Source organism: Haliaeetus albicilla, chromosome 9 (genome assembly GCF_947461875.1).
Source record: "Haliaeetus albicilla chromosome 9, bHalAlb1.1, whole genome shotgun sequence".
NCBI lineage: Eukaryota > Metazoa > Chordata > Aves > Accipitriformes > Accipitridae > Haliaeetus > Haliaeetus albicilla.
Window position 1 is genome coordinate 32,343,313 of NC_091491.1, and position 26,689 is coordinate 32,370,001.

At 44.7% G+C, this 26,689-nt stretch overlaps 2 protein-coding genes and 1 long non-coding RNA gene across 4 annotated transcripts in view; 2 read left to right on the forward strand and 1 right to left on the reverse strand.

The window, feature by feature from the left end:
- LOC104320396 (uncharacterized) lies at nucleotides 1-19,944 on the forward strand. Its single transcript, XR_011326205.1, has 3 exons — nucleotides 1-157; nucleotides 762-1,002; nucleotides 19,779-19,944. It is a non-coding gene; the product is annotated as an uncharacterized lncRNA (long non-coding RNA).
- Nucleotides 1,001-25,408, reverse strand: IQCG (IQ motif containing G). 2 transcript variants are annotated; one of them, XM_069792472.1, is made up of 10 exons: nucleotides 25,104-25,408; nucleotides 19,907-20,054; nucleotides 16,225-16,469; nucleotides 14,923-15,051; nucleotides 12,807-12,888; nucleotides 5,759-5,920; nucleotides 5,010-5,084; nucleotides 3,257-3,388; nucleotides 1,941-2,042; nucleotides 1,001-1,437 (listed from the first exon to the last, which is right to left on the reverse strand). In XM_069792472.1, exons 1-10 carry the CDS (start codon nucleotides 25,406-25,408, stop codon nucleotides 1,294-1,296), a joined length of 1,524 nt encoding a protein of 507 aa, XP_069648573.1. In that variant the 3' UTR covers nucleotides 1,001-1,293. The 2 variants fall into 2 exon arrangements, with proteins under 2 accessions (XP_069648573.1, XP_069648574.1); XM_069792473.1 differs by lacking the exon at nucleotides 14,923-15,051.
- The window catches only part of RPL35A (ribosomal protein L35a), a 4,018-nt gene continuing 2,665 nt past the window's right edge, over nucleotides 25,337-26,689 (forward strand). Inside the window, exons 1-2 of the mRNA XM_069792479.1 lie at nucleotides 25,337-25,428; nucleotides 25,851-25,893. Of these exons, the coding sequence (XP_069648580.1) occupies nucleotides 25,883-25,893 (11 nt within the window). The 5' untranslated portion in view covers nucleotides 25,337-25,428; nucleotides 25,851-25,882. The remainder of the gene's footprint in view (nucleotides 25,429-25,850; nucleotides 25,894-26,689) is intronic.

The following is a 26,689-nucleotide window of genomic DNA, read 5'->3' on the forward strand; positions in this document are numbered from 1 at the left end:
TGCAGACGTGGGGTGTAAGTTCAGTCCTGGCTCAGCTCCTGCCAGCATCGGGCTGGAGTGATCCCTGTTCTTAGCACTGCGTGGGGACCAGGGAAAGCGAGCGATGTGTTCGCGGCTTTGGTACCAGTGCTGGAACAGGAATGTGTGCTGGTTTCAAGTAAGCGGCAGTGCTCCAGGGGTAATACTGATAATTTATAACGCAAGTTTGTCTAGAGCATCTGAAATTTAAGTGCTCCCTTGACAATCGGCTCTGCCTGATATTTGGGCACCAGCCCCCCTCCTCCCGTTCAGAGAGAAAGGCTCTCTGCTCATGATTGCAGTCATCTCACTTGAACTTTAGCGCTTTTGGCACAGTTCAGCTTGGACACAAGGGTGTTTAGATGGGGCCAGCACAGGCTCGTCACAAAGAGCACAGCAGACTTTGTATGGCTTGAGCTTGCTTTCCTGCGTGGGAGTGTCAGAAACCAGCCAGCTCAACCGCAGGGCTAATTTTGCTTTGTGCACAGACCTGCGTGTGATTGACAGTCATGTCAGGAGAGAGGGCTCCCCTCTTGGTTAAGAAAGCAGCACGCTGCTCCCCAGCAGCTTCACTCCCTGCCTGCTGCCTCATCTTGCTGTGCAGAGATGGTGGCCAGGGTGGTGGGTACGGCTGTGACAGACCAGCTCCTGTAGGCAGTGCGACCGGCTGTCTTTTTCCATTGTTCCTCCCCTCTGTCAGAAGGTATTTGGAGCTATTCTGTCTATGCTCTGACATTTTGCAGGACTGTGGGAATGGAAACCTGCGTGCTTTGACTGCCCTTGTGTTTATGCTGCAAGCTGTCAGCAATTTTCCCCCTGCCAACCTAATGCTGGCACTGACAGCAGGGAGAGCTGCTTGAGCCCAGATGCAGGGGACTTGGCCTCCCTGCCTTACTCAGCGCCACAGCAAACAGCAGCGCTTCAGCCACAGCCAGTGCTTTGGGGTCTGCAGGGGAGGTCCTTGGTGCAGAGCATCCCATGCAGGTGAGTTACTGGGCTGTTAACAGCATTACCTCCCGCTAGCTATCATGTTTCCATAAAGCACTTTGGGAGATACAGCGTATCTGCTGGACAAACTGTGTCTTTACTGTACAAGGGCAGCTTCAAGATCTTAAGAGTTAACTGCAGCTTCACCTTAACCATGTCTGTCATGAGCTGTGTTCTCCAGAATAGCCCGAGCTCTGTTACATGGTTTATTTTGTCCTGTCAGACAGACCAACTGTAGTGGCCTGCCCAGCAGTAGCCCTGGAGCATGTCTGCAGCTGCTTTCTTTACTTATCGTGTCTTTTTCTTTGCTCCAGATTTTTCCTTTTTCCCTTTTTCTTTCTGCTTTGATAGCTGTTTCTCCCAAATCTTCCTGAGGGTCTGGTAGGGGCCAAGGTTTCTGCGGACCATTGTACCTCTCCACCAGGCCTGCAGCTGGAAGTGAGAGAGAGGTCTTAGAAGAATCACTTGCTGGGGTACCTGGTACAGCTCAACGGCCTGAGGGTCTGTTGCATGCTCCCCAGCCGCAGGAGGGAACCCCTGGCCCACACAGCAGCAGCTGGGCCTGTGCTGGTTATGCTGGAGGTATCCACATCTGGGCTGAGGGCATCTGGCTGGTGGCAAGGGGACGAGCAGGGGAACTGTCCCGTGACCCTCCCTGTATCACCCACGCAGTGGGGCTGGTGTGACGGGCATGGCCCCAAATCATGTAAGGAGACTGGCTTCTCCCCTTTCACTCCCTTCTCAAACCTGCAGCTAGCTGCTGGCTTTGTGTCTGCTCCAGTAGAAAGGGACAGGCTTTGTCTGTCCTCTGCTTGTGCCACCCCACACCAGCCAACTTTCTCAGGCCATTTTCTGCCTGAACAAAGCCTGTGGTGCAAATTATTAACTCCCAGCTGCTGATGGAGCAGCACCACCTCAGCTTTGCTCCCCTTTACCTTCAAGATGCTCTTCAGCTCCAGGGCATCCTGCTCTAGTTGTCTTCTTTTAGCCTCCTTTTCTGCCCGGTCACTAATGATGGTTTCCTCGAATGTCTGGCACTGCAAGATAGCACAGGGGTGGCAACAGCTGCATGAACAACACATCCCCTAAACTGCAGGGCCAACCTTCAAGGCTCACTCTGCCCAGCAGCTTGCCACGGCAGGGCAAGGCTCACCTGGACCCTGGTGCAGAGTCTTCTCCTCTGGCTGCTTATTGATCTCATCCTTGCTACATGCTTTTCACAGCCCCACCAGGGCTGCTCTGGCTGGTGGGTCGTGGTGTGGATCCCCACCCTGTGCACTGGGGAGCTCCCTGGCAGCCCAAAGGTAATGTGTAAGCGTGGCCTTCCTCCCCCACCTCCTTTACTTGATCTTTCCTGAATCCAGATGGCAAATGTTGCTCATTACCACTGTCAGTCCTAAGGCACTGAGAGCTGCTGCCAAAGTGAAACCTCTCACGGCCTGGGTGTAATTAACCCTCTGATCGTGTGGTGTAAAATGGCTGTCTGATGGCGTCTCAGGCAACAGATGGTGGTAGGAAGGACCTGAGCTCCCCCAGGCTAGGCAGCAGATGATGTACAAACACACTTGGGACACTGAGATGACAGTGTACAGAGTGAAAAATGAGCCCACAGGCAGGGAAACATCTAAGTCAGTCCCATCGTCTCAGACCCAATGACAGTAAGGAATGATTATAAGGTAATTCCTTCTGGCTTTAAAACACCCTTTTTTCTAGACACCTCTCTGCCCTGTGCTGCAGACTGTGCTGTGCCTGCATAGCTGTGATCAAGAAACCAGTGTGGGGCAGGAATGGTTTTAACCAGAATCAGTTCCCTTATAATAGCACTGTGCAGCTGTGAATGTGTGTCTGGAGGAACGGATGAGCTGCCTTTTCCAGTCTCAGCCTGTCTTACCCCATTGTTGCTAGAAGGAGCAGATTTGTTCAGACTAAGGCAACAAACTAAGGTGAGGCATACTGATAGGATAGAACAGTGTCTTTGCCTCTCACAAAGCCTGGCGATAGCTCTTTGATTACTTGCTGGTATTTGAAAGTAGGGAAAACATCATCATCTTCCCTTGATGTTACAGGTGGCAAATAGAAGATGATTTACTTGGTCCCTGCCTTCCCAGGACCAGTGCTTATAATTGCACCCTACACCTCAAGATTACTGATTTCTTTTTTTTCCCATGGTCCTGGTTGCCTATCTGAATGAGGGTAGGAGAAAGCCAGGATGCAGTTTTGCATGGCTGAGCATTGAGATGCTGCTGCTTACCTCCTTGGCAAGTCTCTGCAGCATTTCCAAGTTGTTTGCCTTTGATGCTTTTAGGGCATCCAGTTCTTCATCTTTAGCGTCTGTGTCGTTTTCATACTTGTCCACCCAGTATTCCAGCTTCTCTTCCACCTTCTGCAGGGGGATAGAGTGGTGCTCAGCATGGTACAAAGAGTGTACAGGGGAAAGGTTTGCTACTATTATGTGGCCTGTTGTCAGGATGGTGGTAAGAGTCCTGTAAATTTTGCATGGTCAGTGTTTCCTTCTCATCTTGAAAGGGTCAAACCCCTAGGACTAGTGATAAATTACTGGTGGCCTGCAGACCCCTCACTGGGGGTTCATCACAGAAGCCGCAGCACTGCACTGCGGATGAAGAGAGATGAGGTTGGGCTTTCAGAGGTACTTGGAGAATGGAGAAGCACTGTGGGCTTGTTTTGTGCACAGTCAGTCCTGGTGAAGTAAGTGACAACCAGAAGCCACTCTTTGTGTCTATACAGAGAGAGGGGGTTTAAGAAACACAATTTGTCAGTGAGAAAGCTTTTATGGTCTGCCTGACTCCCTATCCGCTTTCTGGATTAAGCTCAGAGCACCAGGAATAAGGTCCCAGGGGACAGCACTTCATGCTATTTCAGGTTGTAAAGTTGGCTTTGTCTTACTTGTGAATAGGAGGGCAGGTGTTGCTGAAACAGTCACCCAGATGACTTCCTCCCATTCACAAATAACTTCTCCATAGCAACAGCCATGATTGCCTGCATGGAAAAATAATCTGAGGAAAAGCATCAATCTCATTACGGCATCACAGCTGGACACACAAGGGAGATGGAGGGCATGGTCATCCTCTTCTCTGTGAGCCCCTATAAAGCCACCAGCTGCTGTCTCAGTACAGAAAGGCTTATACTTTGCCTTCTGGTAGAGGTCAAATAGGCTGCAGCTTGTACTTGGAAAGTCCCCTCACTATGAAGTGTTGATGAGACTAAGGCTCTGGGATATAGAGGACACTATTTAATTACTCACAAGTTACAGCACTTTTTTGCCCTCAAATTACATTTAAAAAAAATTATTATCTTCTATTAAATTTTGTACTGGCAGTGATGTTAGGTACCCTGCAGGAGTATAGGTTTTCTTCTAGTCATACAGTTTATGAGATGCTTTCCAGTGTAACTCACTGTAACGGGTACTGCTGTTGATGATAGGAAAGCTCTGAACCCCTGGATCAACAGCACAAGGACATTCATGGTTGGTTGCTGCTGAAAATGGGTACCATGACTGTGAGTTAGCAATTATCCAACCCTGATTCTTCCCCAGATCAAGATAAGGCAAAACTGGGCTGAGAGTTGGCTTCATTTCCTTGTTAGTGCCCCCTATGGTGCAACACTTGGGTCTGTGAAACTGTTGCCCTCGCTTTGTGCAGTAGCACTCTTCACTGAGTCGCTGGGAGCCCCAGCTACTGCCAAGGAAGGTCTAAATAAATCCAATTAGCTGAATACAACTGAGGGAGGAAAAATCCCTAACACCTGAATAAACAATGCCAATCATTGCATGAACTGTAATTTTAAGGAAATGTATCCAAATGTAGCAAATCCCAAGTCTGGGAGAGCTGGGTTAATTAAGACTTGAGGATAAGTAGCCATTCAAACAGCAGCAATCATGAACCTGGTAAATTTGATGGAGCAGTAACTGCTTTTCTTCAGGCACTGATTGATGATATAATGTTTATCAGTTGCTATTTTAAGCATTAGCAGACAGTCACACATACCTTATAGTGTTGCCTGAGGAAATTTTCAATCTCCATGTGGACTCGAATCTCCTCATCAGTTTTGCTCCTTAATTTCTGTGATCAGCGCAAACAGAAAATGTGAGAAACAATGTTAGTGCATACGTGTGTGCACACGTGTGCTGCAGAAAGCCAAGCTGGTGAGCAAGAATGCAGGAGCTCTCTGTGTAGCCAGCCCACAGACTTTTTTCGCAGTGACAAAATGAACCAAGGCAGTTCTTGCTCCTGAACCATCCATGAAAAAGGGACAACTAGATCAGACCTTGATCAGTCAAAAAAAAAAAAAAAAAAAAAAAGCTTGCAAAATCAGAACAGTTTTCTGGGCTGGTTCACCTTATGGCCACACAAACAGCTTTATCAGCATAATGTGCTGTGGGCAATGCTGGGAGCTTGGGCTGCTGTTGCTAAGTAGCCTTGTAACTACACCCTTTGGGCATAGTTATGGTCTGTTTCTCTGAGGATGGTATTAGTTTAAGCAGTCCCTGCCTCCAGCCACTGTCTCCTGCAGCTGTGCCATCTGCACTGTTGCTGTTTGCAGGACAATATAGGACAATATAGAGAAGCAACGGAAGAGATAAAGATTTCTAACCTGGATGAGTTTCCTGATCCACTTCAAAAAGTTGTGTTGGTGACTGTGATGGAGAACAGAAAGGGCATCTGGGGAGTGAGGGAGGACTCTTTCCTTACTAGCCAGAGATGCCTTCCAGTAGGGGCCATGGGGAAGGGCTTACCTGAATTTCCTTGTGGAGGACATTCTCTGCATTGCTGCACTTCTTCTGGGTTTGGTGGACCTGGAGGTCTGTGCTTTTCTTCATGTAGCAGCTCTCCATGTCTGTTTTGGCCTTCATTTCTTGGAGCTCATCTTTGAGGTAAACAATCATATTATCTCGGTTCTAGTGGAGGAGACAGAAGAAGCACAAAAGCAAGCCTGGTGACTGAGGTCAGCTCACTGTTTCTTAATTTCTCCACTCCTTGATAAACTCAGAAGAGACAAGGCTATAGGCTTCACACTTTCCCTGAACGTTGCTCCATTTCCACCTCTACTTCAAAGGGAAGTTTGGTTTGTAACCCATAGAGAAGGCAATAAACCCATCAGCAAGGAGTGATTACCTCTAGAGAGGGTGATGAACAGAATGAGATGAGAAGCCAGGCCTTCTGGTCTCTGGTCCAAGAATGGATTCAGTCAAGCTTATTATAAGCATGAAAGAAGCCAAATAATTTCAACTGCTTGAAGTTAGACTTTACTAACCTCTTGGATTAGGCTGTCTGTGAGTGAGCATCTGTAAGAGGAGGATAATGCCTCAGTCCCACGTAAGCCAAAGTTTGATTTCTTAAAGTATATTCTATTCCTTGGATTCATTTTTTTTTCTAGTTATGCAGCAACTGTATAAACACAACCTTAGGAACAGGTGAAAATCTAATCTTGTCTTGCTCATATGTTTAAACAGTAGTTTCTTGAAATCTTACCAGGTAGATGGTGCCCACTTTGCTATAAAAGCATACACCCAGGGCGAGGAAGAGGTGCCAAGGAAAAGCTGGCTGTGAGCTCCCAGCCTCTCCTCATGCCTTGCTTTGCAATGGAGCTGAGCTTTCCTGGGGGAATTCTGTCCCTAGGAGCTCCCCCATGGGCAAAAATCCTGAGCCAACATGCCCCATTTGTCTGGCTTTTGGAGCATGCTCAGGAAGCAAAGTGCATTTGCTTGATTTGGGATTATTGTTTTGTTTACTCCTTTTTAATTAATTTATTTAAGTAACAGAAGTTCATTAATCTGGGGCTGGAACTTGGAAGAACCGTCTGTAAAATGAAAACCTCTAGACTTTTGTATTAAGAGTTAAAAAGGTCATCAAAGTCTCCTATGCAATTATGCAAGATCAATTAATGTCTGGTTTGGCGCCAAATTGCTCCATTACAGCCTTTCTCTTTGCTTTCCTGCCACGCTATGATGGGTTTGACATTCATCAGCCAAACCTTGCAGCTGAAGATTAAATACCAAAGTGCTGGCATTTAAATGTTTTGAAGCCCACATATCTAGTCTCTGAAGCACCCTCACATTCCTTGGCTGTGTAAACATGGAAAAATGCCACAGGAAGAAGCCAGCTCAATAGCGCTGTGTTTAAAAGCCTCTGCAGTGTGACTCATTTCGAAAAGTTTTCCTTATAAGAAGAGTTTGGAACAGTTAAAAGGAAAATCCTTCCCTCTGCACCCCTTGTCGGACATAGTTAGGAAGAGCAAAGTATATTTATAAGGCTCAGGACAATTAGGGGCCTTGGCTGATGCTGCTTTGTGCATTTAAAAGTCATGTGTTCACATTTTTTTGAAGGTTTCAAACATCAGATACTACTTAACAGCCACATCATCATATGACTGCAGACAGCTACAGACATGACCTATTTGTACACTATTAAGGTTTCTGGTAATGGCCTTTATTTTCCCTGGTATGAAATTTTGGTGGGCATTGGGAGGGGTTGTGTTCCTGGTCAGTAGACATGGGAGGTAACCGTACTGCTTTATTTTGAGATTGTCTTCCTGTGTCATGGTGGAATCGTGTCTAAATTGAGGGGCTGGCAGAGAGACTGGGGAGATGCTAATGAAAAACACCGATTTTTTGTGGTGCTGAGGCTCAGCAAAGCCAAGTGCTGCTGATGTCAGTGTGTTACTGCTATCTGCTAAGGATGTGCAAACAGGTCAGAAAAGAAGGGTTCAGCCTAGGTTACAAAGTACTCAGGTATTAGACAGGTGGGGCAGAGCATGAGCACTTTACCAGGTTATTTTCTTTTTCATATTTTAGTAAAGCAGAGGAAAAAGTGCTTTTGATTCCAGCGCCCCAGGCCTCAGCTGGGATGGGGGTCCATCTGCTCTGTTTGCTTTTTGTTGTATGGCATGTTTGTGGTTTGGATTTGGTCTGTGGTGTTGTAAAACATTGTTGTTAGAGGTGGGGAGTCTGGGGGCTTGGTTACACAATCCAAAGCAGACGGGAAGTGAAATGCAAAACCCCACTGGTGGTTTACAGCAATGCATTTGCTTGGAGAGGGAAAGTCAGCTGCAGGCATGTGGGCTGGTACTGCAGCCCACCTGATGGACCTGGTGCTGCAGAACTGGGGTGCATTTGGTATTAGGTTGCAGGTAGTAAATGCAGCACTAAATGCCCACAAGCTGTGGGTACCATCTGTAGAGTATGCTGTTCCCTGAACTTCAGGGACAGGCACTGGGAAAATGAGTTAATATTTGTTCATTCTGGTTTATCATAGCGAAGGTCCCAGCCAGGACACGGACCGCTTTCATAGTTAATGCAGTAAACCTCTGGGCTGCTTATTTGGGATGACTTCAGCGTTGAATCTGCCAAACCAAAGATGCAAAATCATACCTCATGTGTCCAAAACTATCACAAAACTGGCAGAGACCAAGATCAAAACCCAGGAAATAGCTGTCAAGAGCCAGACTGCTTCGCAAGCAGGTAAACAAGCTGATTTTCTCTGATCTCTCAGCTCGCAGACATCAGCTCAGAGGCCTGTCTGCTGCTGTTAGCTGGTGCCATAGGAGTCTGCCCCACAGATGCTGTTTGGATGCAAAAGCAACTGCGCTTAGCTGGAGAGGGTATGCGCAGTCCTGTGTTTTCGTTTACTTTGATTTCTCTCTCTTGCCAGTGCCATCTAGATATCTCAGCTCTTCCACAGCAATTAGTATTTACAATCACTTAAAATATAGCTGGTTACAAAAATAGCAAACAGGAGTAAACAGTCTGAGGAATTCCTCCAGCAGTCGGATAAACCCCCTGCCGCCAGCAGCACACCCAGCACCCGCCATTTGGCAGGCACTTGGAGGGGGCTGGGGAACGGGTGCTGTGCTACGTGCAGGCAGCAAGCATGCCGGCAGAGCGCCCTGCTGCCTGCCTCCTTGCTTCCACACCGGGTGCATATGAGCTCGAGTCTTTCCACTGGCAGCTGCGCTATCTCAGCTTGCAAAGCCTGAAGATATGCTTAGATCTACACACCTGCTGCAGCCTGGACTTGCTTCCCCTGAAACCACAAAGTGCAGCCCTACAGACACTTCAATAAGGCTGTAGCCCGCATCTCTGTCCCAGCTGCCAGAACATCTCCATGTTGCACGCCCCCGAGAAATGCCTCAGCCGAAAGGAGAGCAGGCCTGGAAGGTCACCCAGCTTCGACATAACGGCTTCTGCAGCCCTCCGCTAGCTCACCTCCAATCCCAACAACTGCGGGAGTGAGCTGTGTGAGGGGCAGTTTGCTGGCAGAGGGAGCAGACCTGTTGGCAGCAGCACTCTTGTTGAAAGTCCTCTCCCTCTGGAGCCAGGTTTGGATCTAGTGCACCAGCTCTGGGTCCTGCTGAGCTGCTTTGGGGCTCTGCCAGCAGTGGAATGAAGTCACCCAGGAGCTCAGGACCATCACGAACCTTGTGCTTTCTACTGTAATCACCTGGTGCATTTCTCCAGTAGAAACATGCACCCAGGGGTGCGTATATATGTTTGAAACATTCCCCCAGAACACTTCATTGATGCATTTGTTCGCCTGGGAGAGGATAAGGGAAGAAACATGACACATTTTACTTGCACTACTAAAAGCGCTACCAAGTGGTGCACTGATACAGTGGAGCTGGGTGTGTTATGAGAGCCCACGTAGAATAAAAGTTACGGACCTGTTTTCACTGGTACAGTGGTGCAACGTCTTGGTTTTCTGTCTGGTAGGTAGCCTGCAATATTACTGCTTGTTACAAAATTATACCATGACCTGCACACATATATGGCATGAGTATACCACAAAACCTACAGGACATAAAAAGTCTTTGGGTGAATAGCAATGCAGGAATTTTTACATAAAGTTCACACTACCTAAGTTTTTCTGTTAAAGTATATAATCCTATACAATATTAACTTGTTTCAAAATCTGTACAGACTGCTATCACTTGTCCAGGAAACCGGAGAAAGTAAGTATTTTTGTGCAAGCTAGAAAATGAACACTGCAGCAGCAAACAGAACTCCTGCAGCCAGACTAGAGCTACTGGTGATGCTCCTGCACAGAGGGGTGAGAGCAAAACCAGACTGATCATTTCAGCTCTTTTAGAGACATCAGTGCTTTCCAAGAGGAAAGAAAACAAAATAAATAAGAACATTTAGCATTTGATCTGTGTTCCATTAGAAAGAAAAATGAGCTAAGCAGGGTAATACAGCATTAATTAGCATCTCATTAAGAGGTAGCAAGGCTGAAAATACATATAGGCAACATGTGTGAAGCAAAGACCATGTTTTTCTGGTTCCATGGTTAGATTTGCTCGCTTTTGTTTTCTCATCCACTAGACCGGAGACAACCATGTAGGCTTTTGTCTACAGGTCTCTGCATTATTATTGTTCAAAGTACTCCAAAATCAGCAAGCTGTATTTTTGTTTTTAATTAGTTGGCAAGGTGACAAATCATGCAAGTGTCTGTAAAACTGCCTATGGGAAAATCCCATATGAAGCAAATAGAAATTATTCTCCCTTGGGAGACACAGTGAGACACCATTATTTTTGGCACAGGAGGAAAGCAGTACTTGAAAGTAGTCTTGTCTTTGATTTGTTATCAAAGCTGAAACTATAAGGAAGCCCAGAAAAGGACTTTTAAGCTGGAAATATAAAAACAAAATCCCAGAGGAGTGCAGATCCCACCTGATGAGGCAAAAAGCAGGAACTGAATTAGCAGAAGGTACTGAAAGAACACAAAGAGCACCCTCTGAGCACAGGAGCTACACACCTTCTTATGACTGCAAGAGGTAGGAGAGGTACAGGGCAGGACACAGAGAAGTGCCCAGCCTGACTGCAGAGTGCCAGGACATTGCTGCTAGTGCGAGACGGGATCATTACAGCCCTCTATACACCAGTCTCTGGGAAGGCATTAAACCAGAACTGGATACGTATATTGTGTGCACGGACACTGTGAAGTTTGAGGAGCAGTACACAGAAGGAGAACTACCTCATCATATTCACTAGCTTGGGGAGTGGGAGAACAGGAGCTTCCCAGGAGCCCTCAGAATCTGACTGAGAAGGGACAATGTGGAGAAGCAAATGGACGACATAGAGTCTCTGAGCCTGACAAACTATCCAGCTTATTTTGTTTAACTGCCACACAGATGTCAAGGGACTTTTGGCTTGTCCCATAGGGCCTGGAAATAGGCTCCCATACCATTACCAGTGGCAGTAAGTAAGTATATATTGAGGTATACAGCTCCCCTTTTCAGTCCTGGCTCTGACCTCTACATCATTTAGATGTTCTGTTCAAATCTGTAGGAAAAAAGGTTATCCTGCATTCCTCTTTTAGTTCCCACAACTGTTCTTCCTTGGTTTGTCTCCTAACTTGCTAACTTTCCATTTCCTTCAGTGACTCCTCTTCTTTCTCCTCTCTGTTATGTCCACAGTTTTTTTCCAGTGTACTTTTCACCTTGCTACACTTCCCAGTGTATGTTATGCATTTCCGGCATCTCCAGTAGTAGATGAGTACTGACCTAAATTAATTTTTTCGTCTTGTACATTCCTGCTTTCTTCTCTGCTGTTCCAATATCTCCCCTGGATTTCTGGTGTTTTGTCAGTTATAGATAGCTGCATACACTACCAGTGCCAATAGATTCTTCATGTTCTTACAACCGTCCTGTATTTACAATTAAACTTTCCACTGCACGTGCATCCAGGCTGCCAACACAAAACTTTCGTGTTCTATAAACTGTACTTCACCAGCATGTCAGTGGCTTAAAATTCCTCTCTGTAGCCAACTATACTGTGGCTTGATTACTGCCCACACTTTTGTCCAAAGACAAAATTCAGTGATACCAATTCTTTCCTCAGATGCACTTGCTGTCCTCTTGCTCAGTACTGAACCAAGCATCAGATTCTTGTTCCTTCTTCCAGTCCTTGTATAGCTCTGAACCTGCCTGCCTTTCGCTTGTTTTCTATCACACACTCTCTCCTGCCTCAGCAGGGCTAGGCTACCTTTCCATGTTTCTGCACAGAACTGCGTGTGCTTTTGCTCTAAAGCATGCATGAGCATCAAGTCTGAGCTGTCTGCTGAACATCAAAGTGACCAACGATATGCCACTCAATTGATCTGCACTTGTGTAGCAAGTCTGACATTTCCAGAATGCCCCATATTTACTGTGTATGCACACACCATTTGCGTGCTGCAGACAGAAGGCCTGAAGCTTTCCAGAAAGATCAAGTTGACACCGTATGTGCAGTAACATTGATCTGCCCTTGTGTAGGACTCCCATGTTTGGGATTTTCTAATATCTGGAAGCCTAGAAAAATAGATTAAAATAATGACATTTTCCCCACACAAAATTGTTGGTAGAAAAATGACATGCCCCTATGCCAGGTGTCTATCTTTCTCACTCCCTCATCATCACACTTTCTTCTGTGCCAGGTGTCACGTCTGCACAAGTAAGACAGAACCTTAAATACTGGTATCTGCTGATAACCTCTTTCTTACTGATCGCAGATGTCTGTGCTTTGCCACTCCCAGCAGTGTTTTGGGGGTACTCTAATTTGATCATAGTCTCATGATTATAAGCATTTTGAGCTCCCATTTGAAAACCATTGGACACTGCTCCTAAAGTCATTAGCAGGCTTATTCAGAATACAAATCTTTATTGCAATTATTCTGCTTCTATATTCCTAAATGATGGATCATTATATATGCCACACATCCTCTCATCTGAGTGCTAGTTCCTGGGCAGCAGAGGTGAGCTTGCTAACGAGTTTCCCTGCTGGCATGATGCCCAGTGTTAAGTGATCTCACCTGAAGTTCTATTTCTGTTTCTTTCTTGACATCTTGCAGCTGTTTCTCAAGTGACTTTATCTCCTTCTTTCCTTCCTCCTCCCTGAAGAAAAATGGGAAAATACAATCACCTGAATATACCAAAAAAGACAAGAGCTGTTTACCTAAAGGAGAACTTCCTGTCTCCTGATACAGTGCTAACTGAGCACTGCCCCGCTTACCCTGCTCACTCAACGAGTCTGTAACAACTGAACTAAAAGTGCAAACAAAATCTTGGCCTGCTTGTGCAGAACAGCAGAAGACAAGCCCCTTCCTGGGGCTGAGTAGCACTTCACTCTGAGCCTCAAGGGAGGCAGCACATTTGCAAGTCAGGAAGAGAGACTCCTTGCCAAAGCTAGTGACTTGGTAAATTAATCCCAAAAGAAGAGGTGCATACACTAAGCAAAGAGAATGGGAATGAAAGTGAGAATGAACGAAAAAGGATGATGTGATTCCTATAGCAGAGAGGGAAGAAGGCTATCACTGAGTGCCAGTTTCTGCATTTCAGGCAAAAATCTCCTTGTTTCTGTGCAGAAGCATGCCTAATCAGCAGAGAGTGCCAAATTGTGTAAGTTTCATTATATGTATGGAATATATTTTTTTCATATTGGACTTAAAATCTTTCAAAAAAACCTGCCTCAGATTCTGAGATCCATGAAGGGGTATGAGTGAAGGCCAAAAGCTACAGAGCTGTTTACCTGTTTAAAACAAAACAGATGCAGTAATGTTCTAGGTCTTATTATTATCTTATTTCACTCTGAGTGCTTTTCTAAGCTTTTATGCTTATGATTTGATTTAAAGCCAGTAAATACTAGAGTTGGTACCTGAGACTTCATTTCCTATCCCAACCTTACAATCAAACATGCATTTAATTTTCAGAGTCCTTAGCTGGGTGACTGTGATAAACAAAAGCTCCTGATAAGGAGTTCCAGTTTTACTGCAGACTGCTTTCAGACTAGTATATTGATACAAACGCAGACAAGTATATATTATATTGAAAGACAGACCAAGTTCATTCCATGAAAATAATGTATAGTAGAACAGACAACATAGTGGCTAGATATGATTGATAGAATGGAAAAAAAAAAGATTATGTCCTTTCTGATTATAATTTGTCTGCTCCTTTCCACTTTCCAGTATTGCATAGTTATTCCACAAGCAATTGCTGCTTTCATTTTGCTTTCTGTCCCTTCCATGGATAAACAGGTTTCATGCTTCGAATCACACATTTCACTGGAAGCTGGGGACTTGCACTGGAGGCAGACCACGGAGCCACCACTGGGGTTGTTCCAGTAGGTTGGACTCATGACAAATCATGACCTACAGCAGCTTTGCTGTCTACTCTAAATGATGGGCCTGAGCTGCTACACAAAACAAAGTAGCTTTAATATGGTCAAATACTTCTCTGATGACTGCTATTCTCTCTGATAGGCTGCGGATTGAACCAGAGCTTCCCGTGCTAAAAAAAACTCCAAACCTCTAGTGCACAGAAGTTTAAGCTAAGGAATCACCAGTTTGAGTTGAGATTATAACAAATCCGTACCCTATCAGATTTGAGACAGAAGAGGATCTATAATGCAGTGGCTGGTGGATTAGCCTTAAATAAGACAACTGCCTCTGTCACCATCTGTGCTAGCCCCTTGCTGCTCCTGGGAAAAGGGAGCATATTAGCATATGGGTCAGAGCAGATCCTCCTGGGCATCACATAACCTAAAGACCATATGTTGCTGGCCCTGATTTGAACAGATTCTCTGCTGCTCTGGCTTTCACTGGGGACAAGGAGTTAAAGATCAGGGAGTTCCTACATCACATTATGTTTTCATTGATATGGAGCAGCATTTGCATTAATGCAGACACTGGTGTCCACTGTGGTGAAAGCTCAGGCAATTCCTAGCTCAGATCAGTATCAGAACCATCAGTTATTTCTTTCTGAAAGGGAATTTGCAATTTGTAAAGCGGAGAGAATAATTCAAGTTGAAAAAGCAGAATCCTTTCTGTATCTTAGGAGTTTTTATATTTTCCTTTTTAGCATGTACTGAGGGGGAATGGACTTCAGCTTTGAGCAGTTAAGCAGGAAAGTACTGAACACAACACTGACCTGATGAGGAAGTCATGAAACTTGCTCTTTTTTGCCTTCTCTCTCTCATTAGCTTCTGTTAGGCTATTAAATGTTCCCAATTCCTGCATCTTTCTCATAGTGACTGTAATTACATCACTTGCATACTGCCTGCCAGGAAGAAAAGGAACACAACAGTAATTTACAGGTGCTGGTACTACAGTGTCTGGCACCTTTATTCAGTATTGTTTACAGCTAAAAAGGTAAGGAACTATAAGATCTCATTTCTGTTCCTACGTCTATCAAACCCAGGAGTGCTTCTCCCATGGTACCTGCTTCTCGTACATCTGGGGAACTCTATATTAGGAGTTGGTTGAAGTTTATAATTTAAAAATGCTGCCCTGAATGCTACTCTAGGAAACAGCAAAGAGGCACAAACATATCCATGCTGTGCCAGGCTGTGCTGCCATCAGGAAGAAGGCTGCTGGCCTGCAGTAGTGATGACAGCTAGGTAGATCTTGGACAATGAGACAGGAGGATGCAGACAAGTCTGTCTATGGAGGGATATCTGGGTGCCAAAATATCCCAGTACAGCTCTGAGCGGATCTTAACAAATACATGGGCTTGCCCAGTTTATTGAATTTCATGGTACATATGGTATTTATATTTTAGCTGCATTTTCCTCATTTGTGTTAGGATCTTTAAGCCCTTTGTTGAAATAACACTAAAGGACAGAAACCAGGATGCAGAAAAATGCATACTGAATGCTCAGTTCCCCAATCTGTCTCTTAAACTGAAGGATGTTAGTATCTCTGCAGATCAAGTTACTTGATTAGGTGCAGGAATAAAATTTATTTTAAAAAAGAAAGGAACTCTTTGGTCTTTATACACATTATCTGTTCTGTAAAGGAGAATGGCTGTAGCTGCCATAGAGGCTTTGCGTGCCCTGCAGAATAACTGAGTTCATGAGGCAATGCTCAGATCCTGCTTTGCCTGTATGTATCTGTTAGGGGAAGCTGACTCCAAATACCAGAACATCAGCACTGGCTAGATCTTGGCATGAATTCCACCCTAGCAACCATTATCAACTGAGTAACATTTCGCAACTCCATTCAAAATAAACTGATTGTCATTACTTGGCATCCAGAGGCAAGCAAAGGCCAGAATTAAATGGCCTATGAAGCTAGACCCCACTGTGCTCCTTAGAGATATTGTTTCCAGACCAAGAGTGAGGTACACCAACAGTGGGAGAGTGGGAAGCCTGTATTTTTGCTTTCAGGAGATAGACTGAGAACTTTACAGCTCTGAGCATCCCCATAGCCATCATATTTGTGCTTCACTCACCTGTCAGCCTGAATTTTCCTGAGGTCCTCTACAGACAGAGCACTGTGTTTCATGGCCCTGTTGGAAAGATGATGGGTACTTTTTAGATCTTCAGTTTTCCCCAGCTGCTGCTTGTGTTTGATGCTTTGCAGAAACATGGAGCTAACTGTTTCCCCACTCCCTTGCCTTGCTGACATAAGCTCTTCGTAGTTAATGTCCAGCTCCTTCTGGGTCTCTATGATTTCTGTCATTTCCTGGATGCCAGTCTAAAAGGGAGTAAGAGAGACATGCTTGCACATTAGGCAGTAGAAATAAACCCTCTGCAACATTATGTGAAAGGAAGGAAAATTAATAATAAACTAGAATTAAGCTATACTAAGAGTAGTTGGGAGTGTATGTTACATTCTGCAAAGAGTAGAAGAGTAGAAACACTTATCTTGGTTATCTACAATGTAGGCTTACTAAAGTTCATGGGATCAAAAGTCCTAAAGTGACAGAAGTAGAAAAGGCCTCAAAAGGTGAATTCATCTGCCCCAAGAGATGATGGTTCAGTCTGTGCCATTCCTGACATGTTCTTAATGACCTCCAGCAATGGACACTATGCACCCTCCTGCCAATGCCAACACATCACAACGATCTTTACCATAAGAAGGTTTTTTTTCTCCTCAGCTGCAGTTGAGCCCCTGGCTTCTTGTCCTAGTCTCCATACACACGGAGAACAAATCATTCCATCCTTCTTTGCAGCAGCTTTTATGTACTGGAAGACTATTAGCCTGTTTCCCCTCCGTCTTCTCTCCATCATAGCCATTTCCCACTGCCTGTCACCACAACCTTTCCCTACAATATTACAAGAGCTGAGATGTGTGGAAATAAAAGTAATAGACATCAGCTATCTGCTTAGCTGGTTTTTTTGAGAGAGTGACAATGGAGGAAGTATAACATCAATTCAAAGAAGAAATTAAAAATATTGGCAGCTCTCTTCTACATGGAAAGGTATCTTGTGGCTGTGTACAATTTTATTAAAAAAGAAAAATCCCCAGAAAAGCAAAAGCACACTACAAAATCAGCTGAGGCCTTGCTTCTAGGAATTTCTCTGCTTTATGTGCTATGGGTAAGAATGCAGGTGTATACACTGGGACATGAAAAGAGAAAATTTTCTTGCCAGCCTACTAGCATCTCTATGACTGAACACATAATAGCCGTACAGCTGAAGCCAGCTAACGCAGTCACTGCCAGCCCCATCCTAGTCTGTAGCTGCCTACTCCCCACCCTGGCTGGTTGGGGAAATGGATTAGAGAAGTCACTGAGCTGAAATATTTTCCAGCAAAAAGGAAAAAAAAATGTTTATTTTTAGCAGCACCAGTTCTCAGTTCAGATCCCTCCACAACCACACACACATTTGTGCCAACACAGCACAGAGGGCAGAGTAAAAACCAAGCGGTCAGGGCAGCAACTGTGTATGCCAGTTGTACTTCCAAGAAGTTACTTGTCAAGCAAAGCTCCATTAGTGGTCTGTGATGCTGCCATCGTCCACAAGGGCAGTGTGCAGGGCACTGCAAGGGGCTGCTTCGTTCTGAGTGTCTTGGACATCTCTGGATGGTATGAATCAGCCTCTGGCAGTGCCTGACTCACCGCTGACTACAGAAGCAGTTCAGGTGACTACTTGCTTAATTTTTGGACAGTTAAATTTACATTAAATGAATCACATGCAAAGTATACACAGACCAATGAAAATTACATAGTTAATTAGAAAAAAAAGGGTTTAAATAGTTTGCTGGTGATGGCTATACTTCAGAAAGAACTAATTTTGGCAAACGAACTGCTTTAATATCATGTAGATTTTATGAATGTTCTAATAGATGTTTTTTAATGTCTGGGAAAGTTCAAGACAGGCTATAACTGGATTGTCTGTAAACAGTAGGGACTTACACACTAATAATTACCAAATAACTATGTAAGAGCAAGGAGTTTGTAAACTGCATGTGTTACCATCTGTGTAGTCTCCTAGCTGTTTATCTTTTGCCGAAAATTCATCAAATAGAAAGGCTGCCTTCCTCTGGGGGATGCACTGCATGATGCAATGTACAAGAGTCCCCGATTTGGAAAATCAATGAGGTGCTGGCCAACACTGTGATTAATCCTCTCAAAAATGTCATCAACTGAAATTTAGATGTCAGTCTTTGAAAATGTCATTGATTTGTTTGACTGACAGAGCTCCAGAGTGCTTTGCAAATACAGGTCTTCTACAAATACAATAACAGCCAAATGTAAACTGAGAAACGGGGAGGAGTAGCAAATTACAGAGCACCAAAGTTAGCAAGTAGCTTCCCTAAGCCATTTTCTTGGTTCTAAATTCTCTCCTTCTCGATTTGTTTTGGCATCTTTAAGAACACAAGTAGGGTTTATAGTCTGTGAGAAAATTGTGGTTTAAGAAGTGACTTGGTAAAAATGAGCATCTGTGATTGAAGAGAAAAGCTAAGGTGTTTTCCCTTTAATTTGTGCACCTTTAGTAGGTCTACCAACCTGAGTCTGTGTGTCTGAAGAACAACTCCTACTGTCCTAGAGATATGTTTTTTTCTCTGTGTTTTTGCTGCTGGCACATAAGAGGTTTCCCACCCAGCTCTGTGAAGGAGAAGCATCCTCTGGAAACAGGCGAGGCTGGCTCACAGAACTCTTTTAAGGGGAGGAGTGCCCTCTATTGCACAGTCTAAGCACCGTTCACGCCCTGAAATTAATACTAGCTTCTGCTGCTTTGCAACGGATGTTTTTTTAAAAGAAGGTAGTATGGAAAGGAAACATGTAGAAAACAACATATTGATTTACCTTCCTGTTGCTTTCTTAAGTGGTACATTAGACAGAGTGAACAGCATTAGATCTGAAAACTTGGATCCCGGTTTTTATTTTCATCCTGGTCACACACTTTTTTCTTTTTTAAGTTCTTCTTTAAAAAGAGTTTCAAACCTGCTTAAACTGGAAACAGCCTGCTATGTCATTTAAAATATATGACAACAGAACTCAGAACCATTTACACCTCAGGGTAAATTTTCGTATGTCTGTCAGCTACCAGAAATATCACACCTTCCTCCACAGGAACAAACCTCTGCCTGAGCATTAGGACTTCTTCTCCGTTCTTGATATCTCTTCCCAAACGCTCTTAGTTATGATGCTTATTAGAAATCAACTAATTAATAATGGTCATTGATAATGGGTAGTTACTAATATATTTTGAAGTGGAATCTTTCTTAATTCATTGTCTGTGGGGACTAAAGGAACCTTAGCATGGACTTAAAGAGGGACAGGAATACCCTATGTTTGAGTGTTTTCGAATGTCCTATTCTTCTGCATTTTTAAAATAACTGCATATCTGTATAAGAACCTAGACATGTTTGTTTCCTTTTCCCTAATCCCTTGCTTGTCATCTAAACACCACAATTTTAAAATTATAAGCCCGGGAACCTCACCTTGGGTCAGTAGGGTTCTTTGCACAAAGACTTGACAAAGGCTTTTCAGTGATGCTGCAGTATAAATATTAAACTTGATCATCCATGCATTTTTATTGTGTTTTTTCACCCAAGGGTCGTGGAGCACTTTGCAGAAAAAATATCTGAATTGATTTTTAAAAAATGCTACTAGAAGACATAAAACCAAGACAAGAAGAAAACCAAGAGAGATTTCTTTGAAGAGCAAGGATAAAGGCACATACATGGCTGATGTCTGTCTTGCCCTCATATGAAACCGGCATGATATATCCGAGAATTGAGAGCTGATCGACACAATTCTCCAGCACAGCAGTAAACAGCAGAGCTTCCAGATGAGTGAATTTTTCCATTTCTTTAGTCTCTGTGCTCTTGCTATGAGGAACAAAGACAAAAGATACCAATGAGAAAGACAGTATGGTGTTAGTAACAGCAGTTTAAACTAAAGGTAGACCTGAAATAGCCTTATTTGCAGCCTTCCATATATTTCCCTAGCTTTGTTTATAGCCTTTCATACACTGTTTATAAGAGGAGCCATGCTCTGCTAATGGCTGCATTCAGGGACAGTGGGAATGTTTAGCTTGCACAAAACAAAGTAGGTCCTGGTCCTTCCTACACTAGATCTGGGTAGATAAGCTGAGAAGGAAAAGGATATGGAAGGCACAAACTGGGTGAGGTGGCCTCACCATTCAGTTCAAGGGAGAGCAGTGTTTCATGACGGACTTTGGTTTTGCAAAACAATGGAATGAAAGTGCCTTTTTAAAAGGGAAAACAATAAATCTACATGTCTCATAAAATGTCAGATGGTGACCCTTCAGGCTCTAAACATTCCTTGTTATTACTGTGTAGCCTTAACATTTTTACAATCCCAATCCCCTCAGCAGGAATTGTTACCACCTTAAGATGTTGAAAGTCAAGCAAGAACCAATATCTGGGCTAAGTAAACTATCTTTGACATTCTATGTTGGTTTATTTTAAATTGCATTTCAAATGAGAAACTGCTCTGATGTACACTTAAGCATCTCTGCCTTGCTGCCAAATAGAATATTGTGAAAGCTCATCTAGGGAATGGTGGACATTCACTATTAATCCAAGTGAAATTAGTCCATTTAGAAAAATGCGTAAGAAAACTCCTGCATAACAATGGATAAATTCTCTGAGATTTTTAATGTTTTGGTAAGCCATTAGACAATCCCTCCAAACCCTACACTCACAAAACAGATATTTCTTGTATAACACCTAGCACAACTGGAGTCTGACATGACTGAGATCCTGAATGTCATTGCAATGGAAGCATCAGCATCCACTAACAAAATCTTCATTTGGCTGCTATACCTACAACTGGATTCATGCCATCTGTAAAACCTTTGAATAAACATATTCTATGTCTGCAGAATATAACAGTTGAATCTGTAAGCATGCCAAGGAAATACATCAGACAATGCCTGGTAGCATGATTAACAGGATAAGACACGGCCACATTCTATGAAAATTAAAGAGGTTTAGGTGCAGTTATGCTCTTGATCACTGGAAATCTGTGATTTTTCATATGCAACTTTATAAGTGTTTAAAGAAATACACACTTACCATAACCTCTCTGAAACTGTTGCCATTTGTCCTTGCCCTTTTTTGTTGTTTTCTTGAAGAAAATATAGTAATTTACAGTTGGAACATGAAATGAATTTCACTTGGGCAGAAAAAATGGGCCACTTTCAAAAATAACTTAGATTTTATGTATTTGCTTCTTGATGTCTCTGTCTCTTGCAGTAAGTCATTTAACACAACATGTATTGAAATGTACTTTCCTTTGTAACAGGACTCGGCTCTCCTTGTGCCTAAGACTGCAACTAGAAAGCCCAGTGTGCAAGTGGCAGTCAGTCTTTTTCATGACAGCTACATGTATAGTCAATGAAAGTGGAATATTGTTCCTTTCAGCCTAGACCCTTTTCTTCAATTAACTGAATAATATCTCAGAATGCAAGACTACCAGGTGCACAGTCTTGCATTAAGGATTTTCACAAGAATTTCTGCTATGAGGTCAGGAGCACAGGGTGGAAGAGAGGGTTCAGGGGTGGCATGACTCCAATGTTATGAACCATGAATAATGCAAAGTGCTAGGATGTAGCAGGACTGGTATTTTCAGCAGATATAAAGAAGTATTAGTGCCGCTGCATAAGGCATCAGAAAACCTCAGATAAGGCATGGTGCATGTTTCTAGTTGTTTGTGTTAAGAAACAGGCACAGGTACAGAAGACGACTAGTGGCATGATCATGGGAATAGAAGTTCTGTTTTACGAGAGGTTAAAAGAATTGAGGACTGTGATTACTCTCTGTAAATACATATGAAGAGTAGATAGCAGGGAGAGACAGAGCTATTTAAGTTAAAGGATAATGCTGGTCCAGGGTCAAAGGAGTGTAATTTCCCCTAAGCCAGGCAATTATGATAAGGTTTCTAACTTCGGGATGGATGAAGATATGGAACAGCCTTTCAGACAAGATAATGGTAGAGGCACCCTAAATTATTTCAAGAAGCTTGCTTAAATCATGGCAGGAAAAGATAACAGCAAGGGAGTGATTCTGAATATTATCAATATGTTTACTATCTTACTTGTACTCTTTATACTGACTTACCTAATTAATCCCACTGTTCAGGGCTTTTGATGGTCACCTATGACTAAGAAGGAGCTGATTTCCTCCCTTTGCTTCTGAGATTTTTTCTCTCTTTTCTCTTAATTATAAAAAATATGCTGCAGCTTGAGATAGGAATCTGTTATTATCATTAAATAAATAGCTAATAATCTGTATAATGAACTAAACCCATCACTTTTCCTTTCTTTTCAACCCTGGAATCAATGATGGAAGTGGAGATGCATGAATTAAATATTTTTACATAGAGAAAGTCAGACAATGTCTCTTTACAGTCAACAGGCACTAATAAAATAATTTTTAAATGTTTTACTCATATTTATCCTTTTAAGAAATCTATGATCCATATTTTGAGACTAAACAACATAAGAATAATCTATTACATGTGGAGTCCTAATGCGAAAAAATGCAGTGAAAAAAGATTTGTTGTGAGATAGCTGAGACAGATGATTATGACAGCATTCTTGAAAGAAGAAATAACACTTGCAGCTCTCATAGGAAAAAGTGACTTATTTGGAAACAAAGGAGGATGCAATAGCTTTTCCTCTATCCCATCAGCAGCTTCTGTCCAGGAGAGAATTAATTCAAGATATTAATGTGCGTTAAGGAAGCTCATAGCTGGAATGTTTCTCTAAAGCCTGCTGGTTTGCTCCTCCTATATATCTCCTCTTATAACCATATGCTCACTCAGCAGATGCATGTGCCAAGGCAGTATGCTCTGGGCTTACGTTGATGTGGAAGTGAGAAGGAAACCGCTGTCTGGGGCATTAAGAAATACTACAAATAGTGATCTGCTCTCCCTGGATTTTAGTGTTAATGCAGTGCCCACAGACCATCCTGATGCAGCCATTGGCATCAACCTTAACCACTGTGCTTTGCTGAACTCCTTCATTAAACTCTATTAATAATAAAAAAAAGAGCTATGTGAAGGATTCAGCTTCCCCCAAGAGTTTAGGTTGACATTCTTTCGCTGCTGATCTAAAGGGAAAGAAAAACATATCAAGAAATAATTTTTAAAACAACTGTATAAAAGGTCTGGCCTCCTGTTCCTTTGGGGATTGCAACTCCCTCTGCTGTGTGAGAGTCCTGGATGCACATTTCTCCCATCCTTCTGCCTGATAAACTAAAATGGCTTCAAAAGCAGCATTTTTTGCAAGCATTCCTTTTAGTCAGTTAAGGAGATACCGATGAATTCCAGTGAGAAAATTCAAAGTTGAGAATGTCACATCTCCTTTAGCTCTGTTTTGCAAATGATTTGCAAAAGAGCTTCTTGAATATCCACAGTGGCAGCAGCTGGGACATAAATCAGAAATACCTTAGTTTTTACCAAAAATGTCCCTTAGGCAAGCAAAATAGTTGTGGCCTTAAAAACTCTGCCTACCACTACAAATGTTAGAACATAAGTTGCTCATTTGGAGGAAAGAAAAAAAAAAAAAAAGAAACCTTGGAAAGCTGAAGTAACCTTGGTTTTGGCTTAGAGATGCAATTTAGGTTTCATCCTGACTGTAGATAAATACTTTCTGCTCCTGCTCTCTGAGGCTGTACTGATGAGAACCCATGAGAACCGAGTGCAGGAATGAAAGACATGGTGCTACTTTTAGTTGTATGTCCAATATGGGACTAAATCTGTATGGAACCGGAAAAGATAAGATTTAGGGAGCATTCACTGGCTGTGGCATCTCTACTGCCAGAAAACAGGGTGTTTTGACAGATAGTTTATTCTCCTCAAAGTTGTGTCCTTTCTCCGAGCAGAGGTTCCTAGTGCACATTTGATACTGTTAACTGGGTAGATTACTGAGTGTTGCTTTGCTTTCTACCTCTTCCTTAAAGTAGAAGCCAACAATAATTTGGAGAATTCATAATATTCCCTTCTCTGCTCCTACTTCCTAACAATTTCATCTCTCTAAGAAGAACCTCTGCTTATACATGCTTACAAGGCATTGAGTGCTTCTACCCTGGCCCAGCAAAGTACAGAGAGACTTAATTCTCCTCCTGGGTCAGGATCTAATTCCTCAGTCCAGGTTCAATCTCTCCGAGCCCAGCTGGTAACAAGACAACAGTAGATTTTGCTTCTGAGATCCAATTTTTCATAAAAGCACTCTGGGCACACGTTCAAATACAGCTTAAGACAATTAGGAACAAAGTTGTAGTGAAAGTCTGGATGGCTAGGGCACATTTCGTATTGGAGTAAGCTCCTAAGTCAATGCACCTGAATTTCTGGCTGTGTGAGGGAAGTGACAGAAATTGGGAGTGAATGTCCCTGACTTGGGAAAATGGCTAAGTACCTGCTTCCACCTATTCTTACTTAGGAAAACACAGAAATGTGAGACTTCATTACAGGGATTGGAGCGTAGAAATACGTGTTTTCTGTCACCAGGGCGATATCAGGGGTAAAATAAATGTTGAGATGATTCACTAATTCAAGGTGAGAACGGAGGAAGGCAGGCAGGGCCTGGAGAGCAGCCATCAGAAGAGGGCCCCAGAGCCCTGGCCACCCCAGAAGTGCCAGGCGCTGCCTCTCACCTCCCCGCTGCCCCCTCGCAGGGCCCCTCGGCTTGTTCCACCGCCGTAGCCGGTTCTCGCCGTCGGGCTGCGGCCCTCGCCCTGCCAGGCCTCCCCTCAACCTCCGCGCCGGGATTTACCCCCCCGCTCCCACCCCGGACGGCCGCAGGGCCCTGCCCACAGCCGTTGGGCCGGCGGTACCGGGCCGGACACCCCCTGCCCGCCCGCCCGCTGCCGGTGCGGGGCCCGGCCCGGCCCCGGCGCTGCGGCGCTCACCGGGACGCGGCGGCGGTGGCGGCGTCCGTCTCCATGGCGACCAGCACGCTTCGGGGGCCTCGTGGGGCTGCCCGGGCGGGTGCCTGCACGGCGGGGCTGGGGCCGCCCCCTCCCCGGATCGCCAGCCGGAGGAGAAAGGGGACGCGGGAGGCGGGGAGAGGGACGGCGCTGGGGGCCGATGTACCCACCCCGCCGGGGCCGCCTCGGTTTTGCCCGCTCAGGCGGTGCCGGCGGCCGCCGGCGGCGGGGTCCTTCCCGGCCCATATCCCGGAAGGCAGCGCGCCGGCTCTGCCTTTCGCCGCCATCTTGGTTCGCTGCCGTGGGGGTGAGGCGGGGAGCGGCGGCGCGGAGGGCGGGGGAGGAAGTTTCCCCTGCCATGGGACCGTCGGCGGGCGCGGGGCTCCCGGGGCGTTGCGGCTGGTGCCGTGCGGAGCGGGTAGAGGGCGGGATGGCGCCGATGTGCGGCGGATGGTCCCGGCCGCCCGTTGGGGCCCGCAGCTGATGGGGGGGCCGAGGTGCCTGGAGCGTTCCGTTCTGTGGGGAAGCGAAGGGGTCCCCTTTCCTCCCCCGTGAGGCGGATCCGGTCCGCGGGAGGCTGGCGGCCCTAGTGCTCTCTTCGCCTTGCTGCGGGTGGCCCTCGGCCGGCAGGCTCTTCTGGCCGCCGGACCGGGCCTGCGGCAGCTCCCGCTCGCTCGGCTGGGCACTGCTGCCGGCCTGGGAGGCTCATGGCTTGTGTGTCGTTTTTAGGCCTGCTGGGACCAGGGCTTCAGGAGGACACCATGACCGGGAGGTGAGTGACTTGCCCCGAGATGGCTCTCGGTTCGTTGTTCCACTGAACTTTTGACAAGTCCTCTTGCAAACTGAGCATTTCTGAGAGTGTGTTGTTAAAGCTGTGGACAGTGATCCGTTTTCCTGTGGCTGCTCTCACTTTCCAGCACAGCTCCTTTACCCAATGTCCTGCTGGGTTCTCTGTTAAACGCCCACAGTTGTGTGTCCCTATTCTGAAGTCTCTGCCTTAAGCTGGTTGTAGCTGTTCATATGGTGTGCCACGCTTTCCCTGACCTGTCAATAGATGCGGGCTGTTAGAGGTGTTTTTGTTAGCACGGTGTTTGTGAACCGTCAGTGTACCTTAGAGACTTTCACATATTGTTTCCTTGAGTAAGAGAGCTACCGTGCCATCGAGTTTTCTTACAGATATAGGGATTGAGTATGTAAATGGTAGAGGGATTGAATCTGAATCACAGCTTTTTGTCTTAATATATATCTGTGGAGTTTATCTTCTGTTATGCATGTGTGGAAGGTAGAACTGGACAGCTTAGTTTAATATTGCTGTATTATGGGACAGTTGCTGGATGCAGCTGAGACAGTCATGATGTGTACATGATGCATGGAATGAGCCTTATAATTGCTTTACCTGTGTACTACAGACAGGTCTTTGTCGCGAAGAATTGTTGAGGAGTTTGTCTAATGTCACTTGTCCAGTGTATGTGGAGCTGTCTCTCTGGCTGTCCTTGTAGACTGCAGTTAATTCCTTTGAGGCTACAAATTAGCAGCAGTTAATATTTTCTCCTATAGCAGTTACTGCA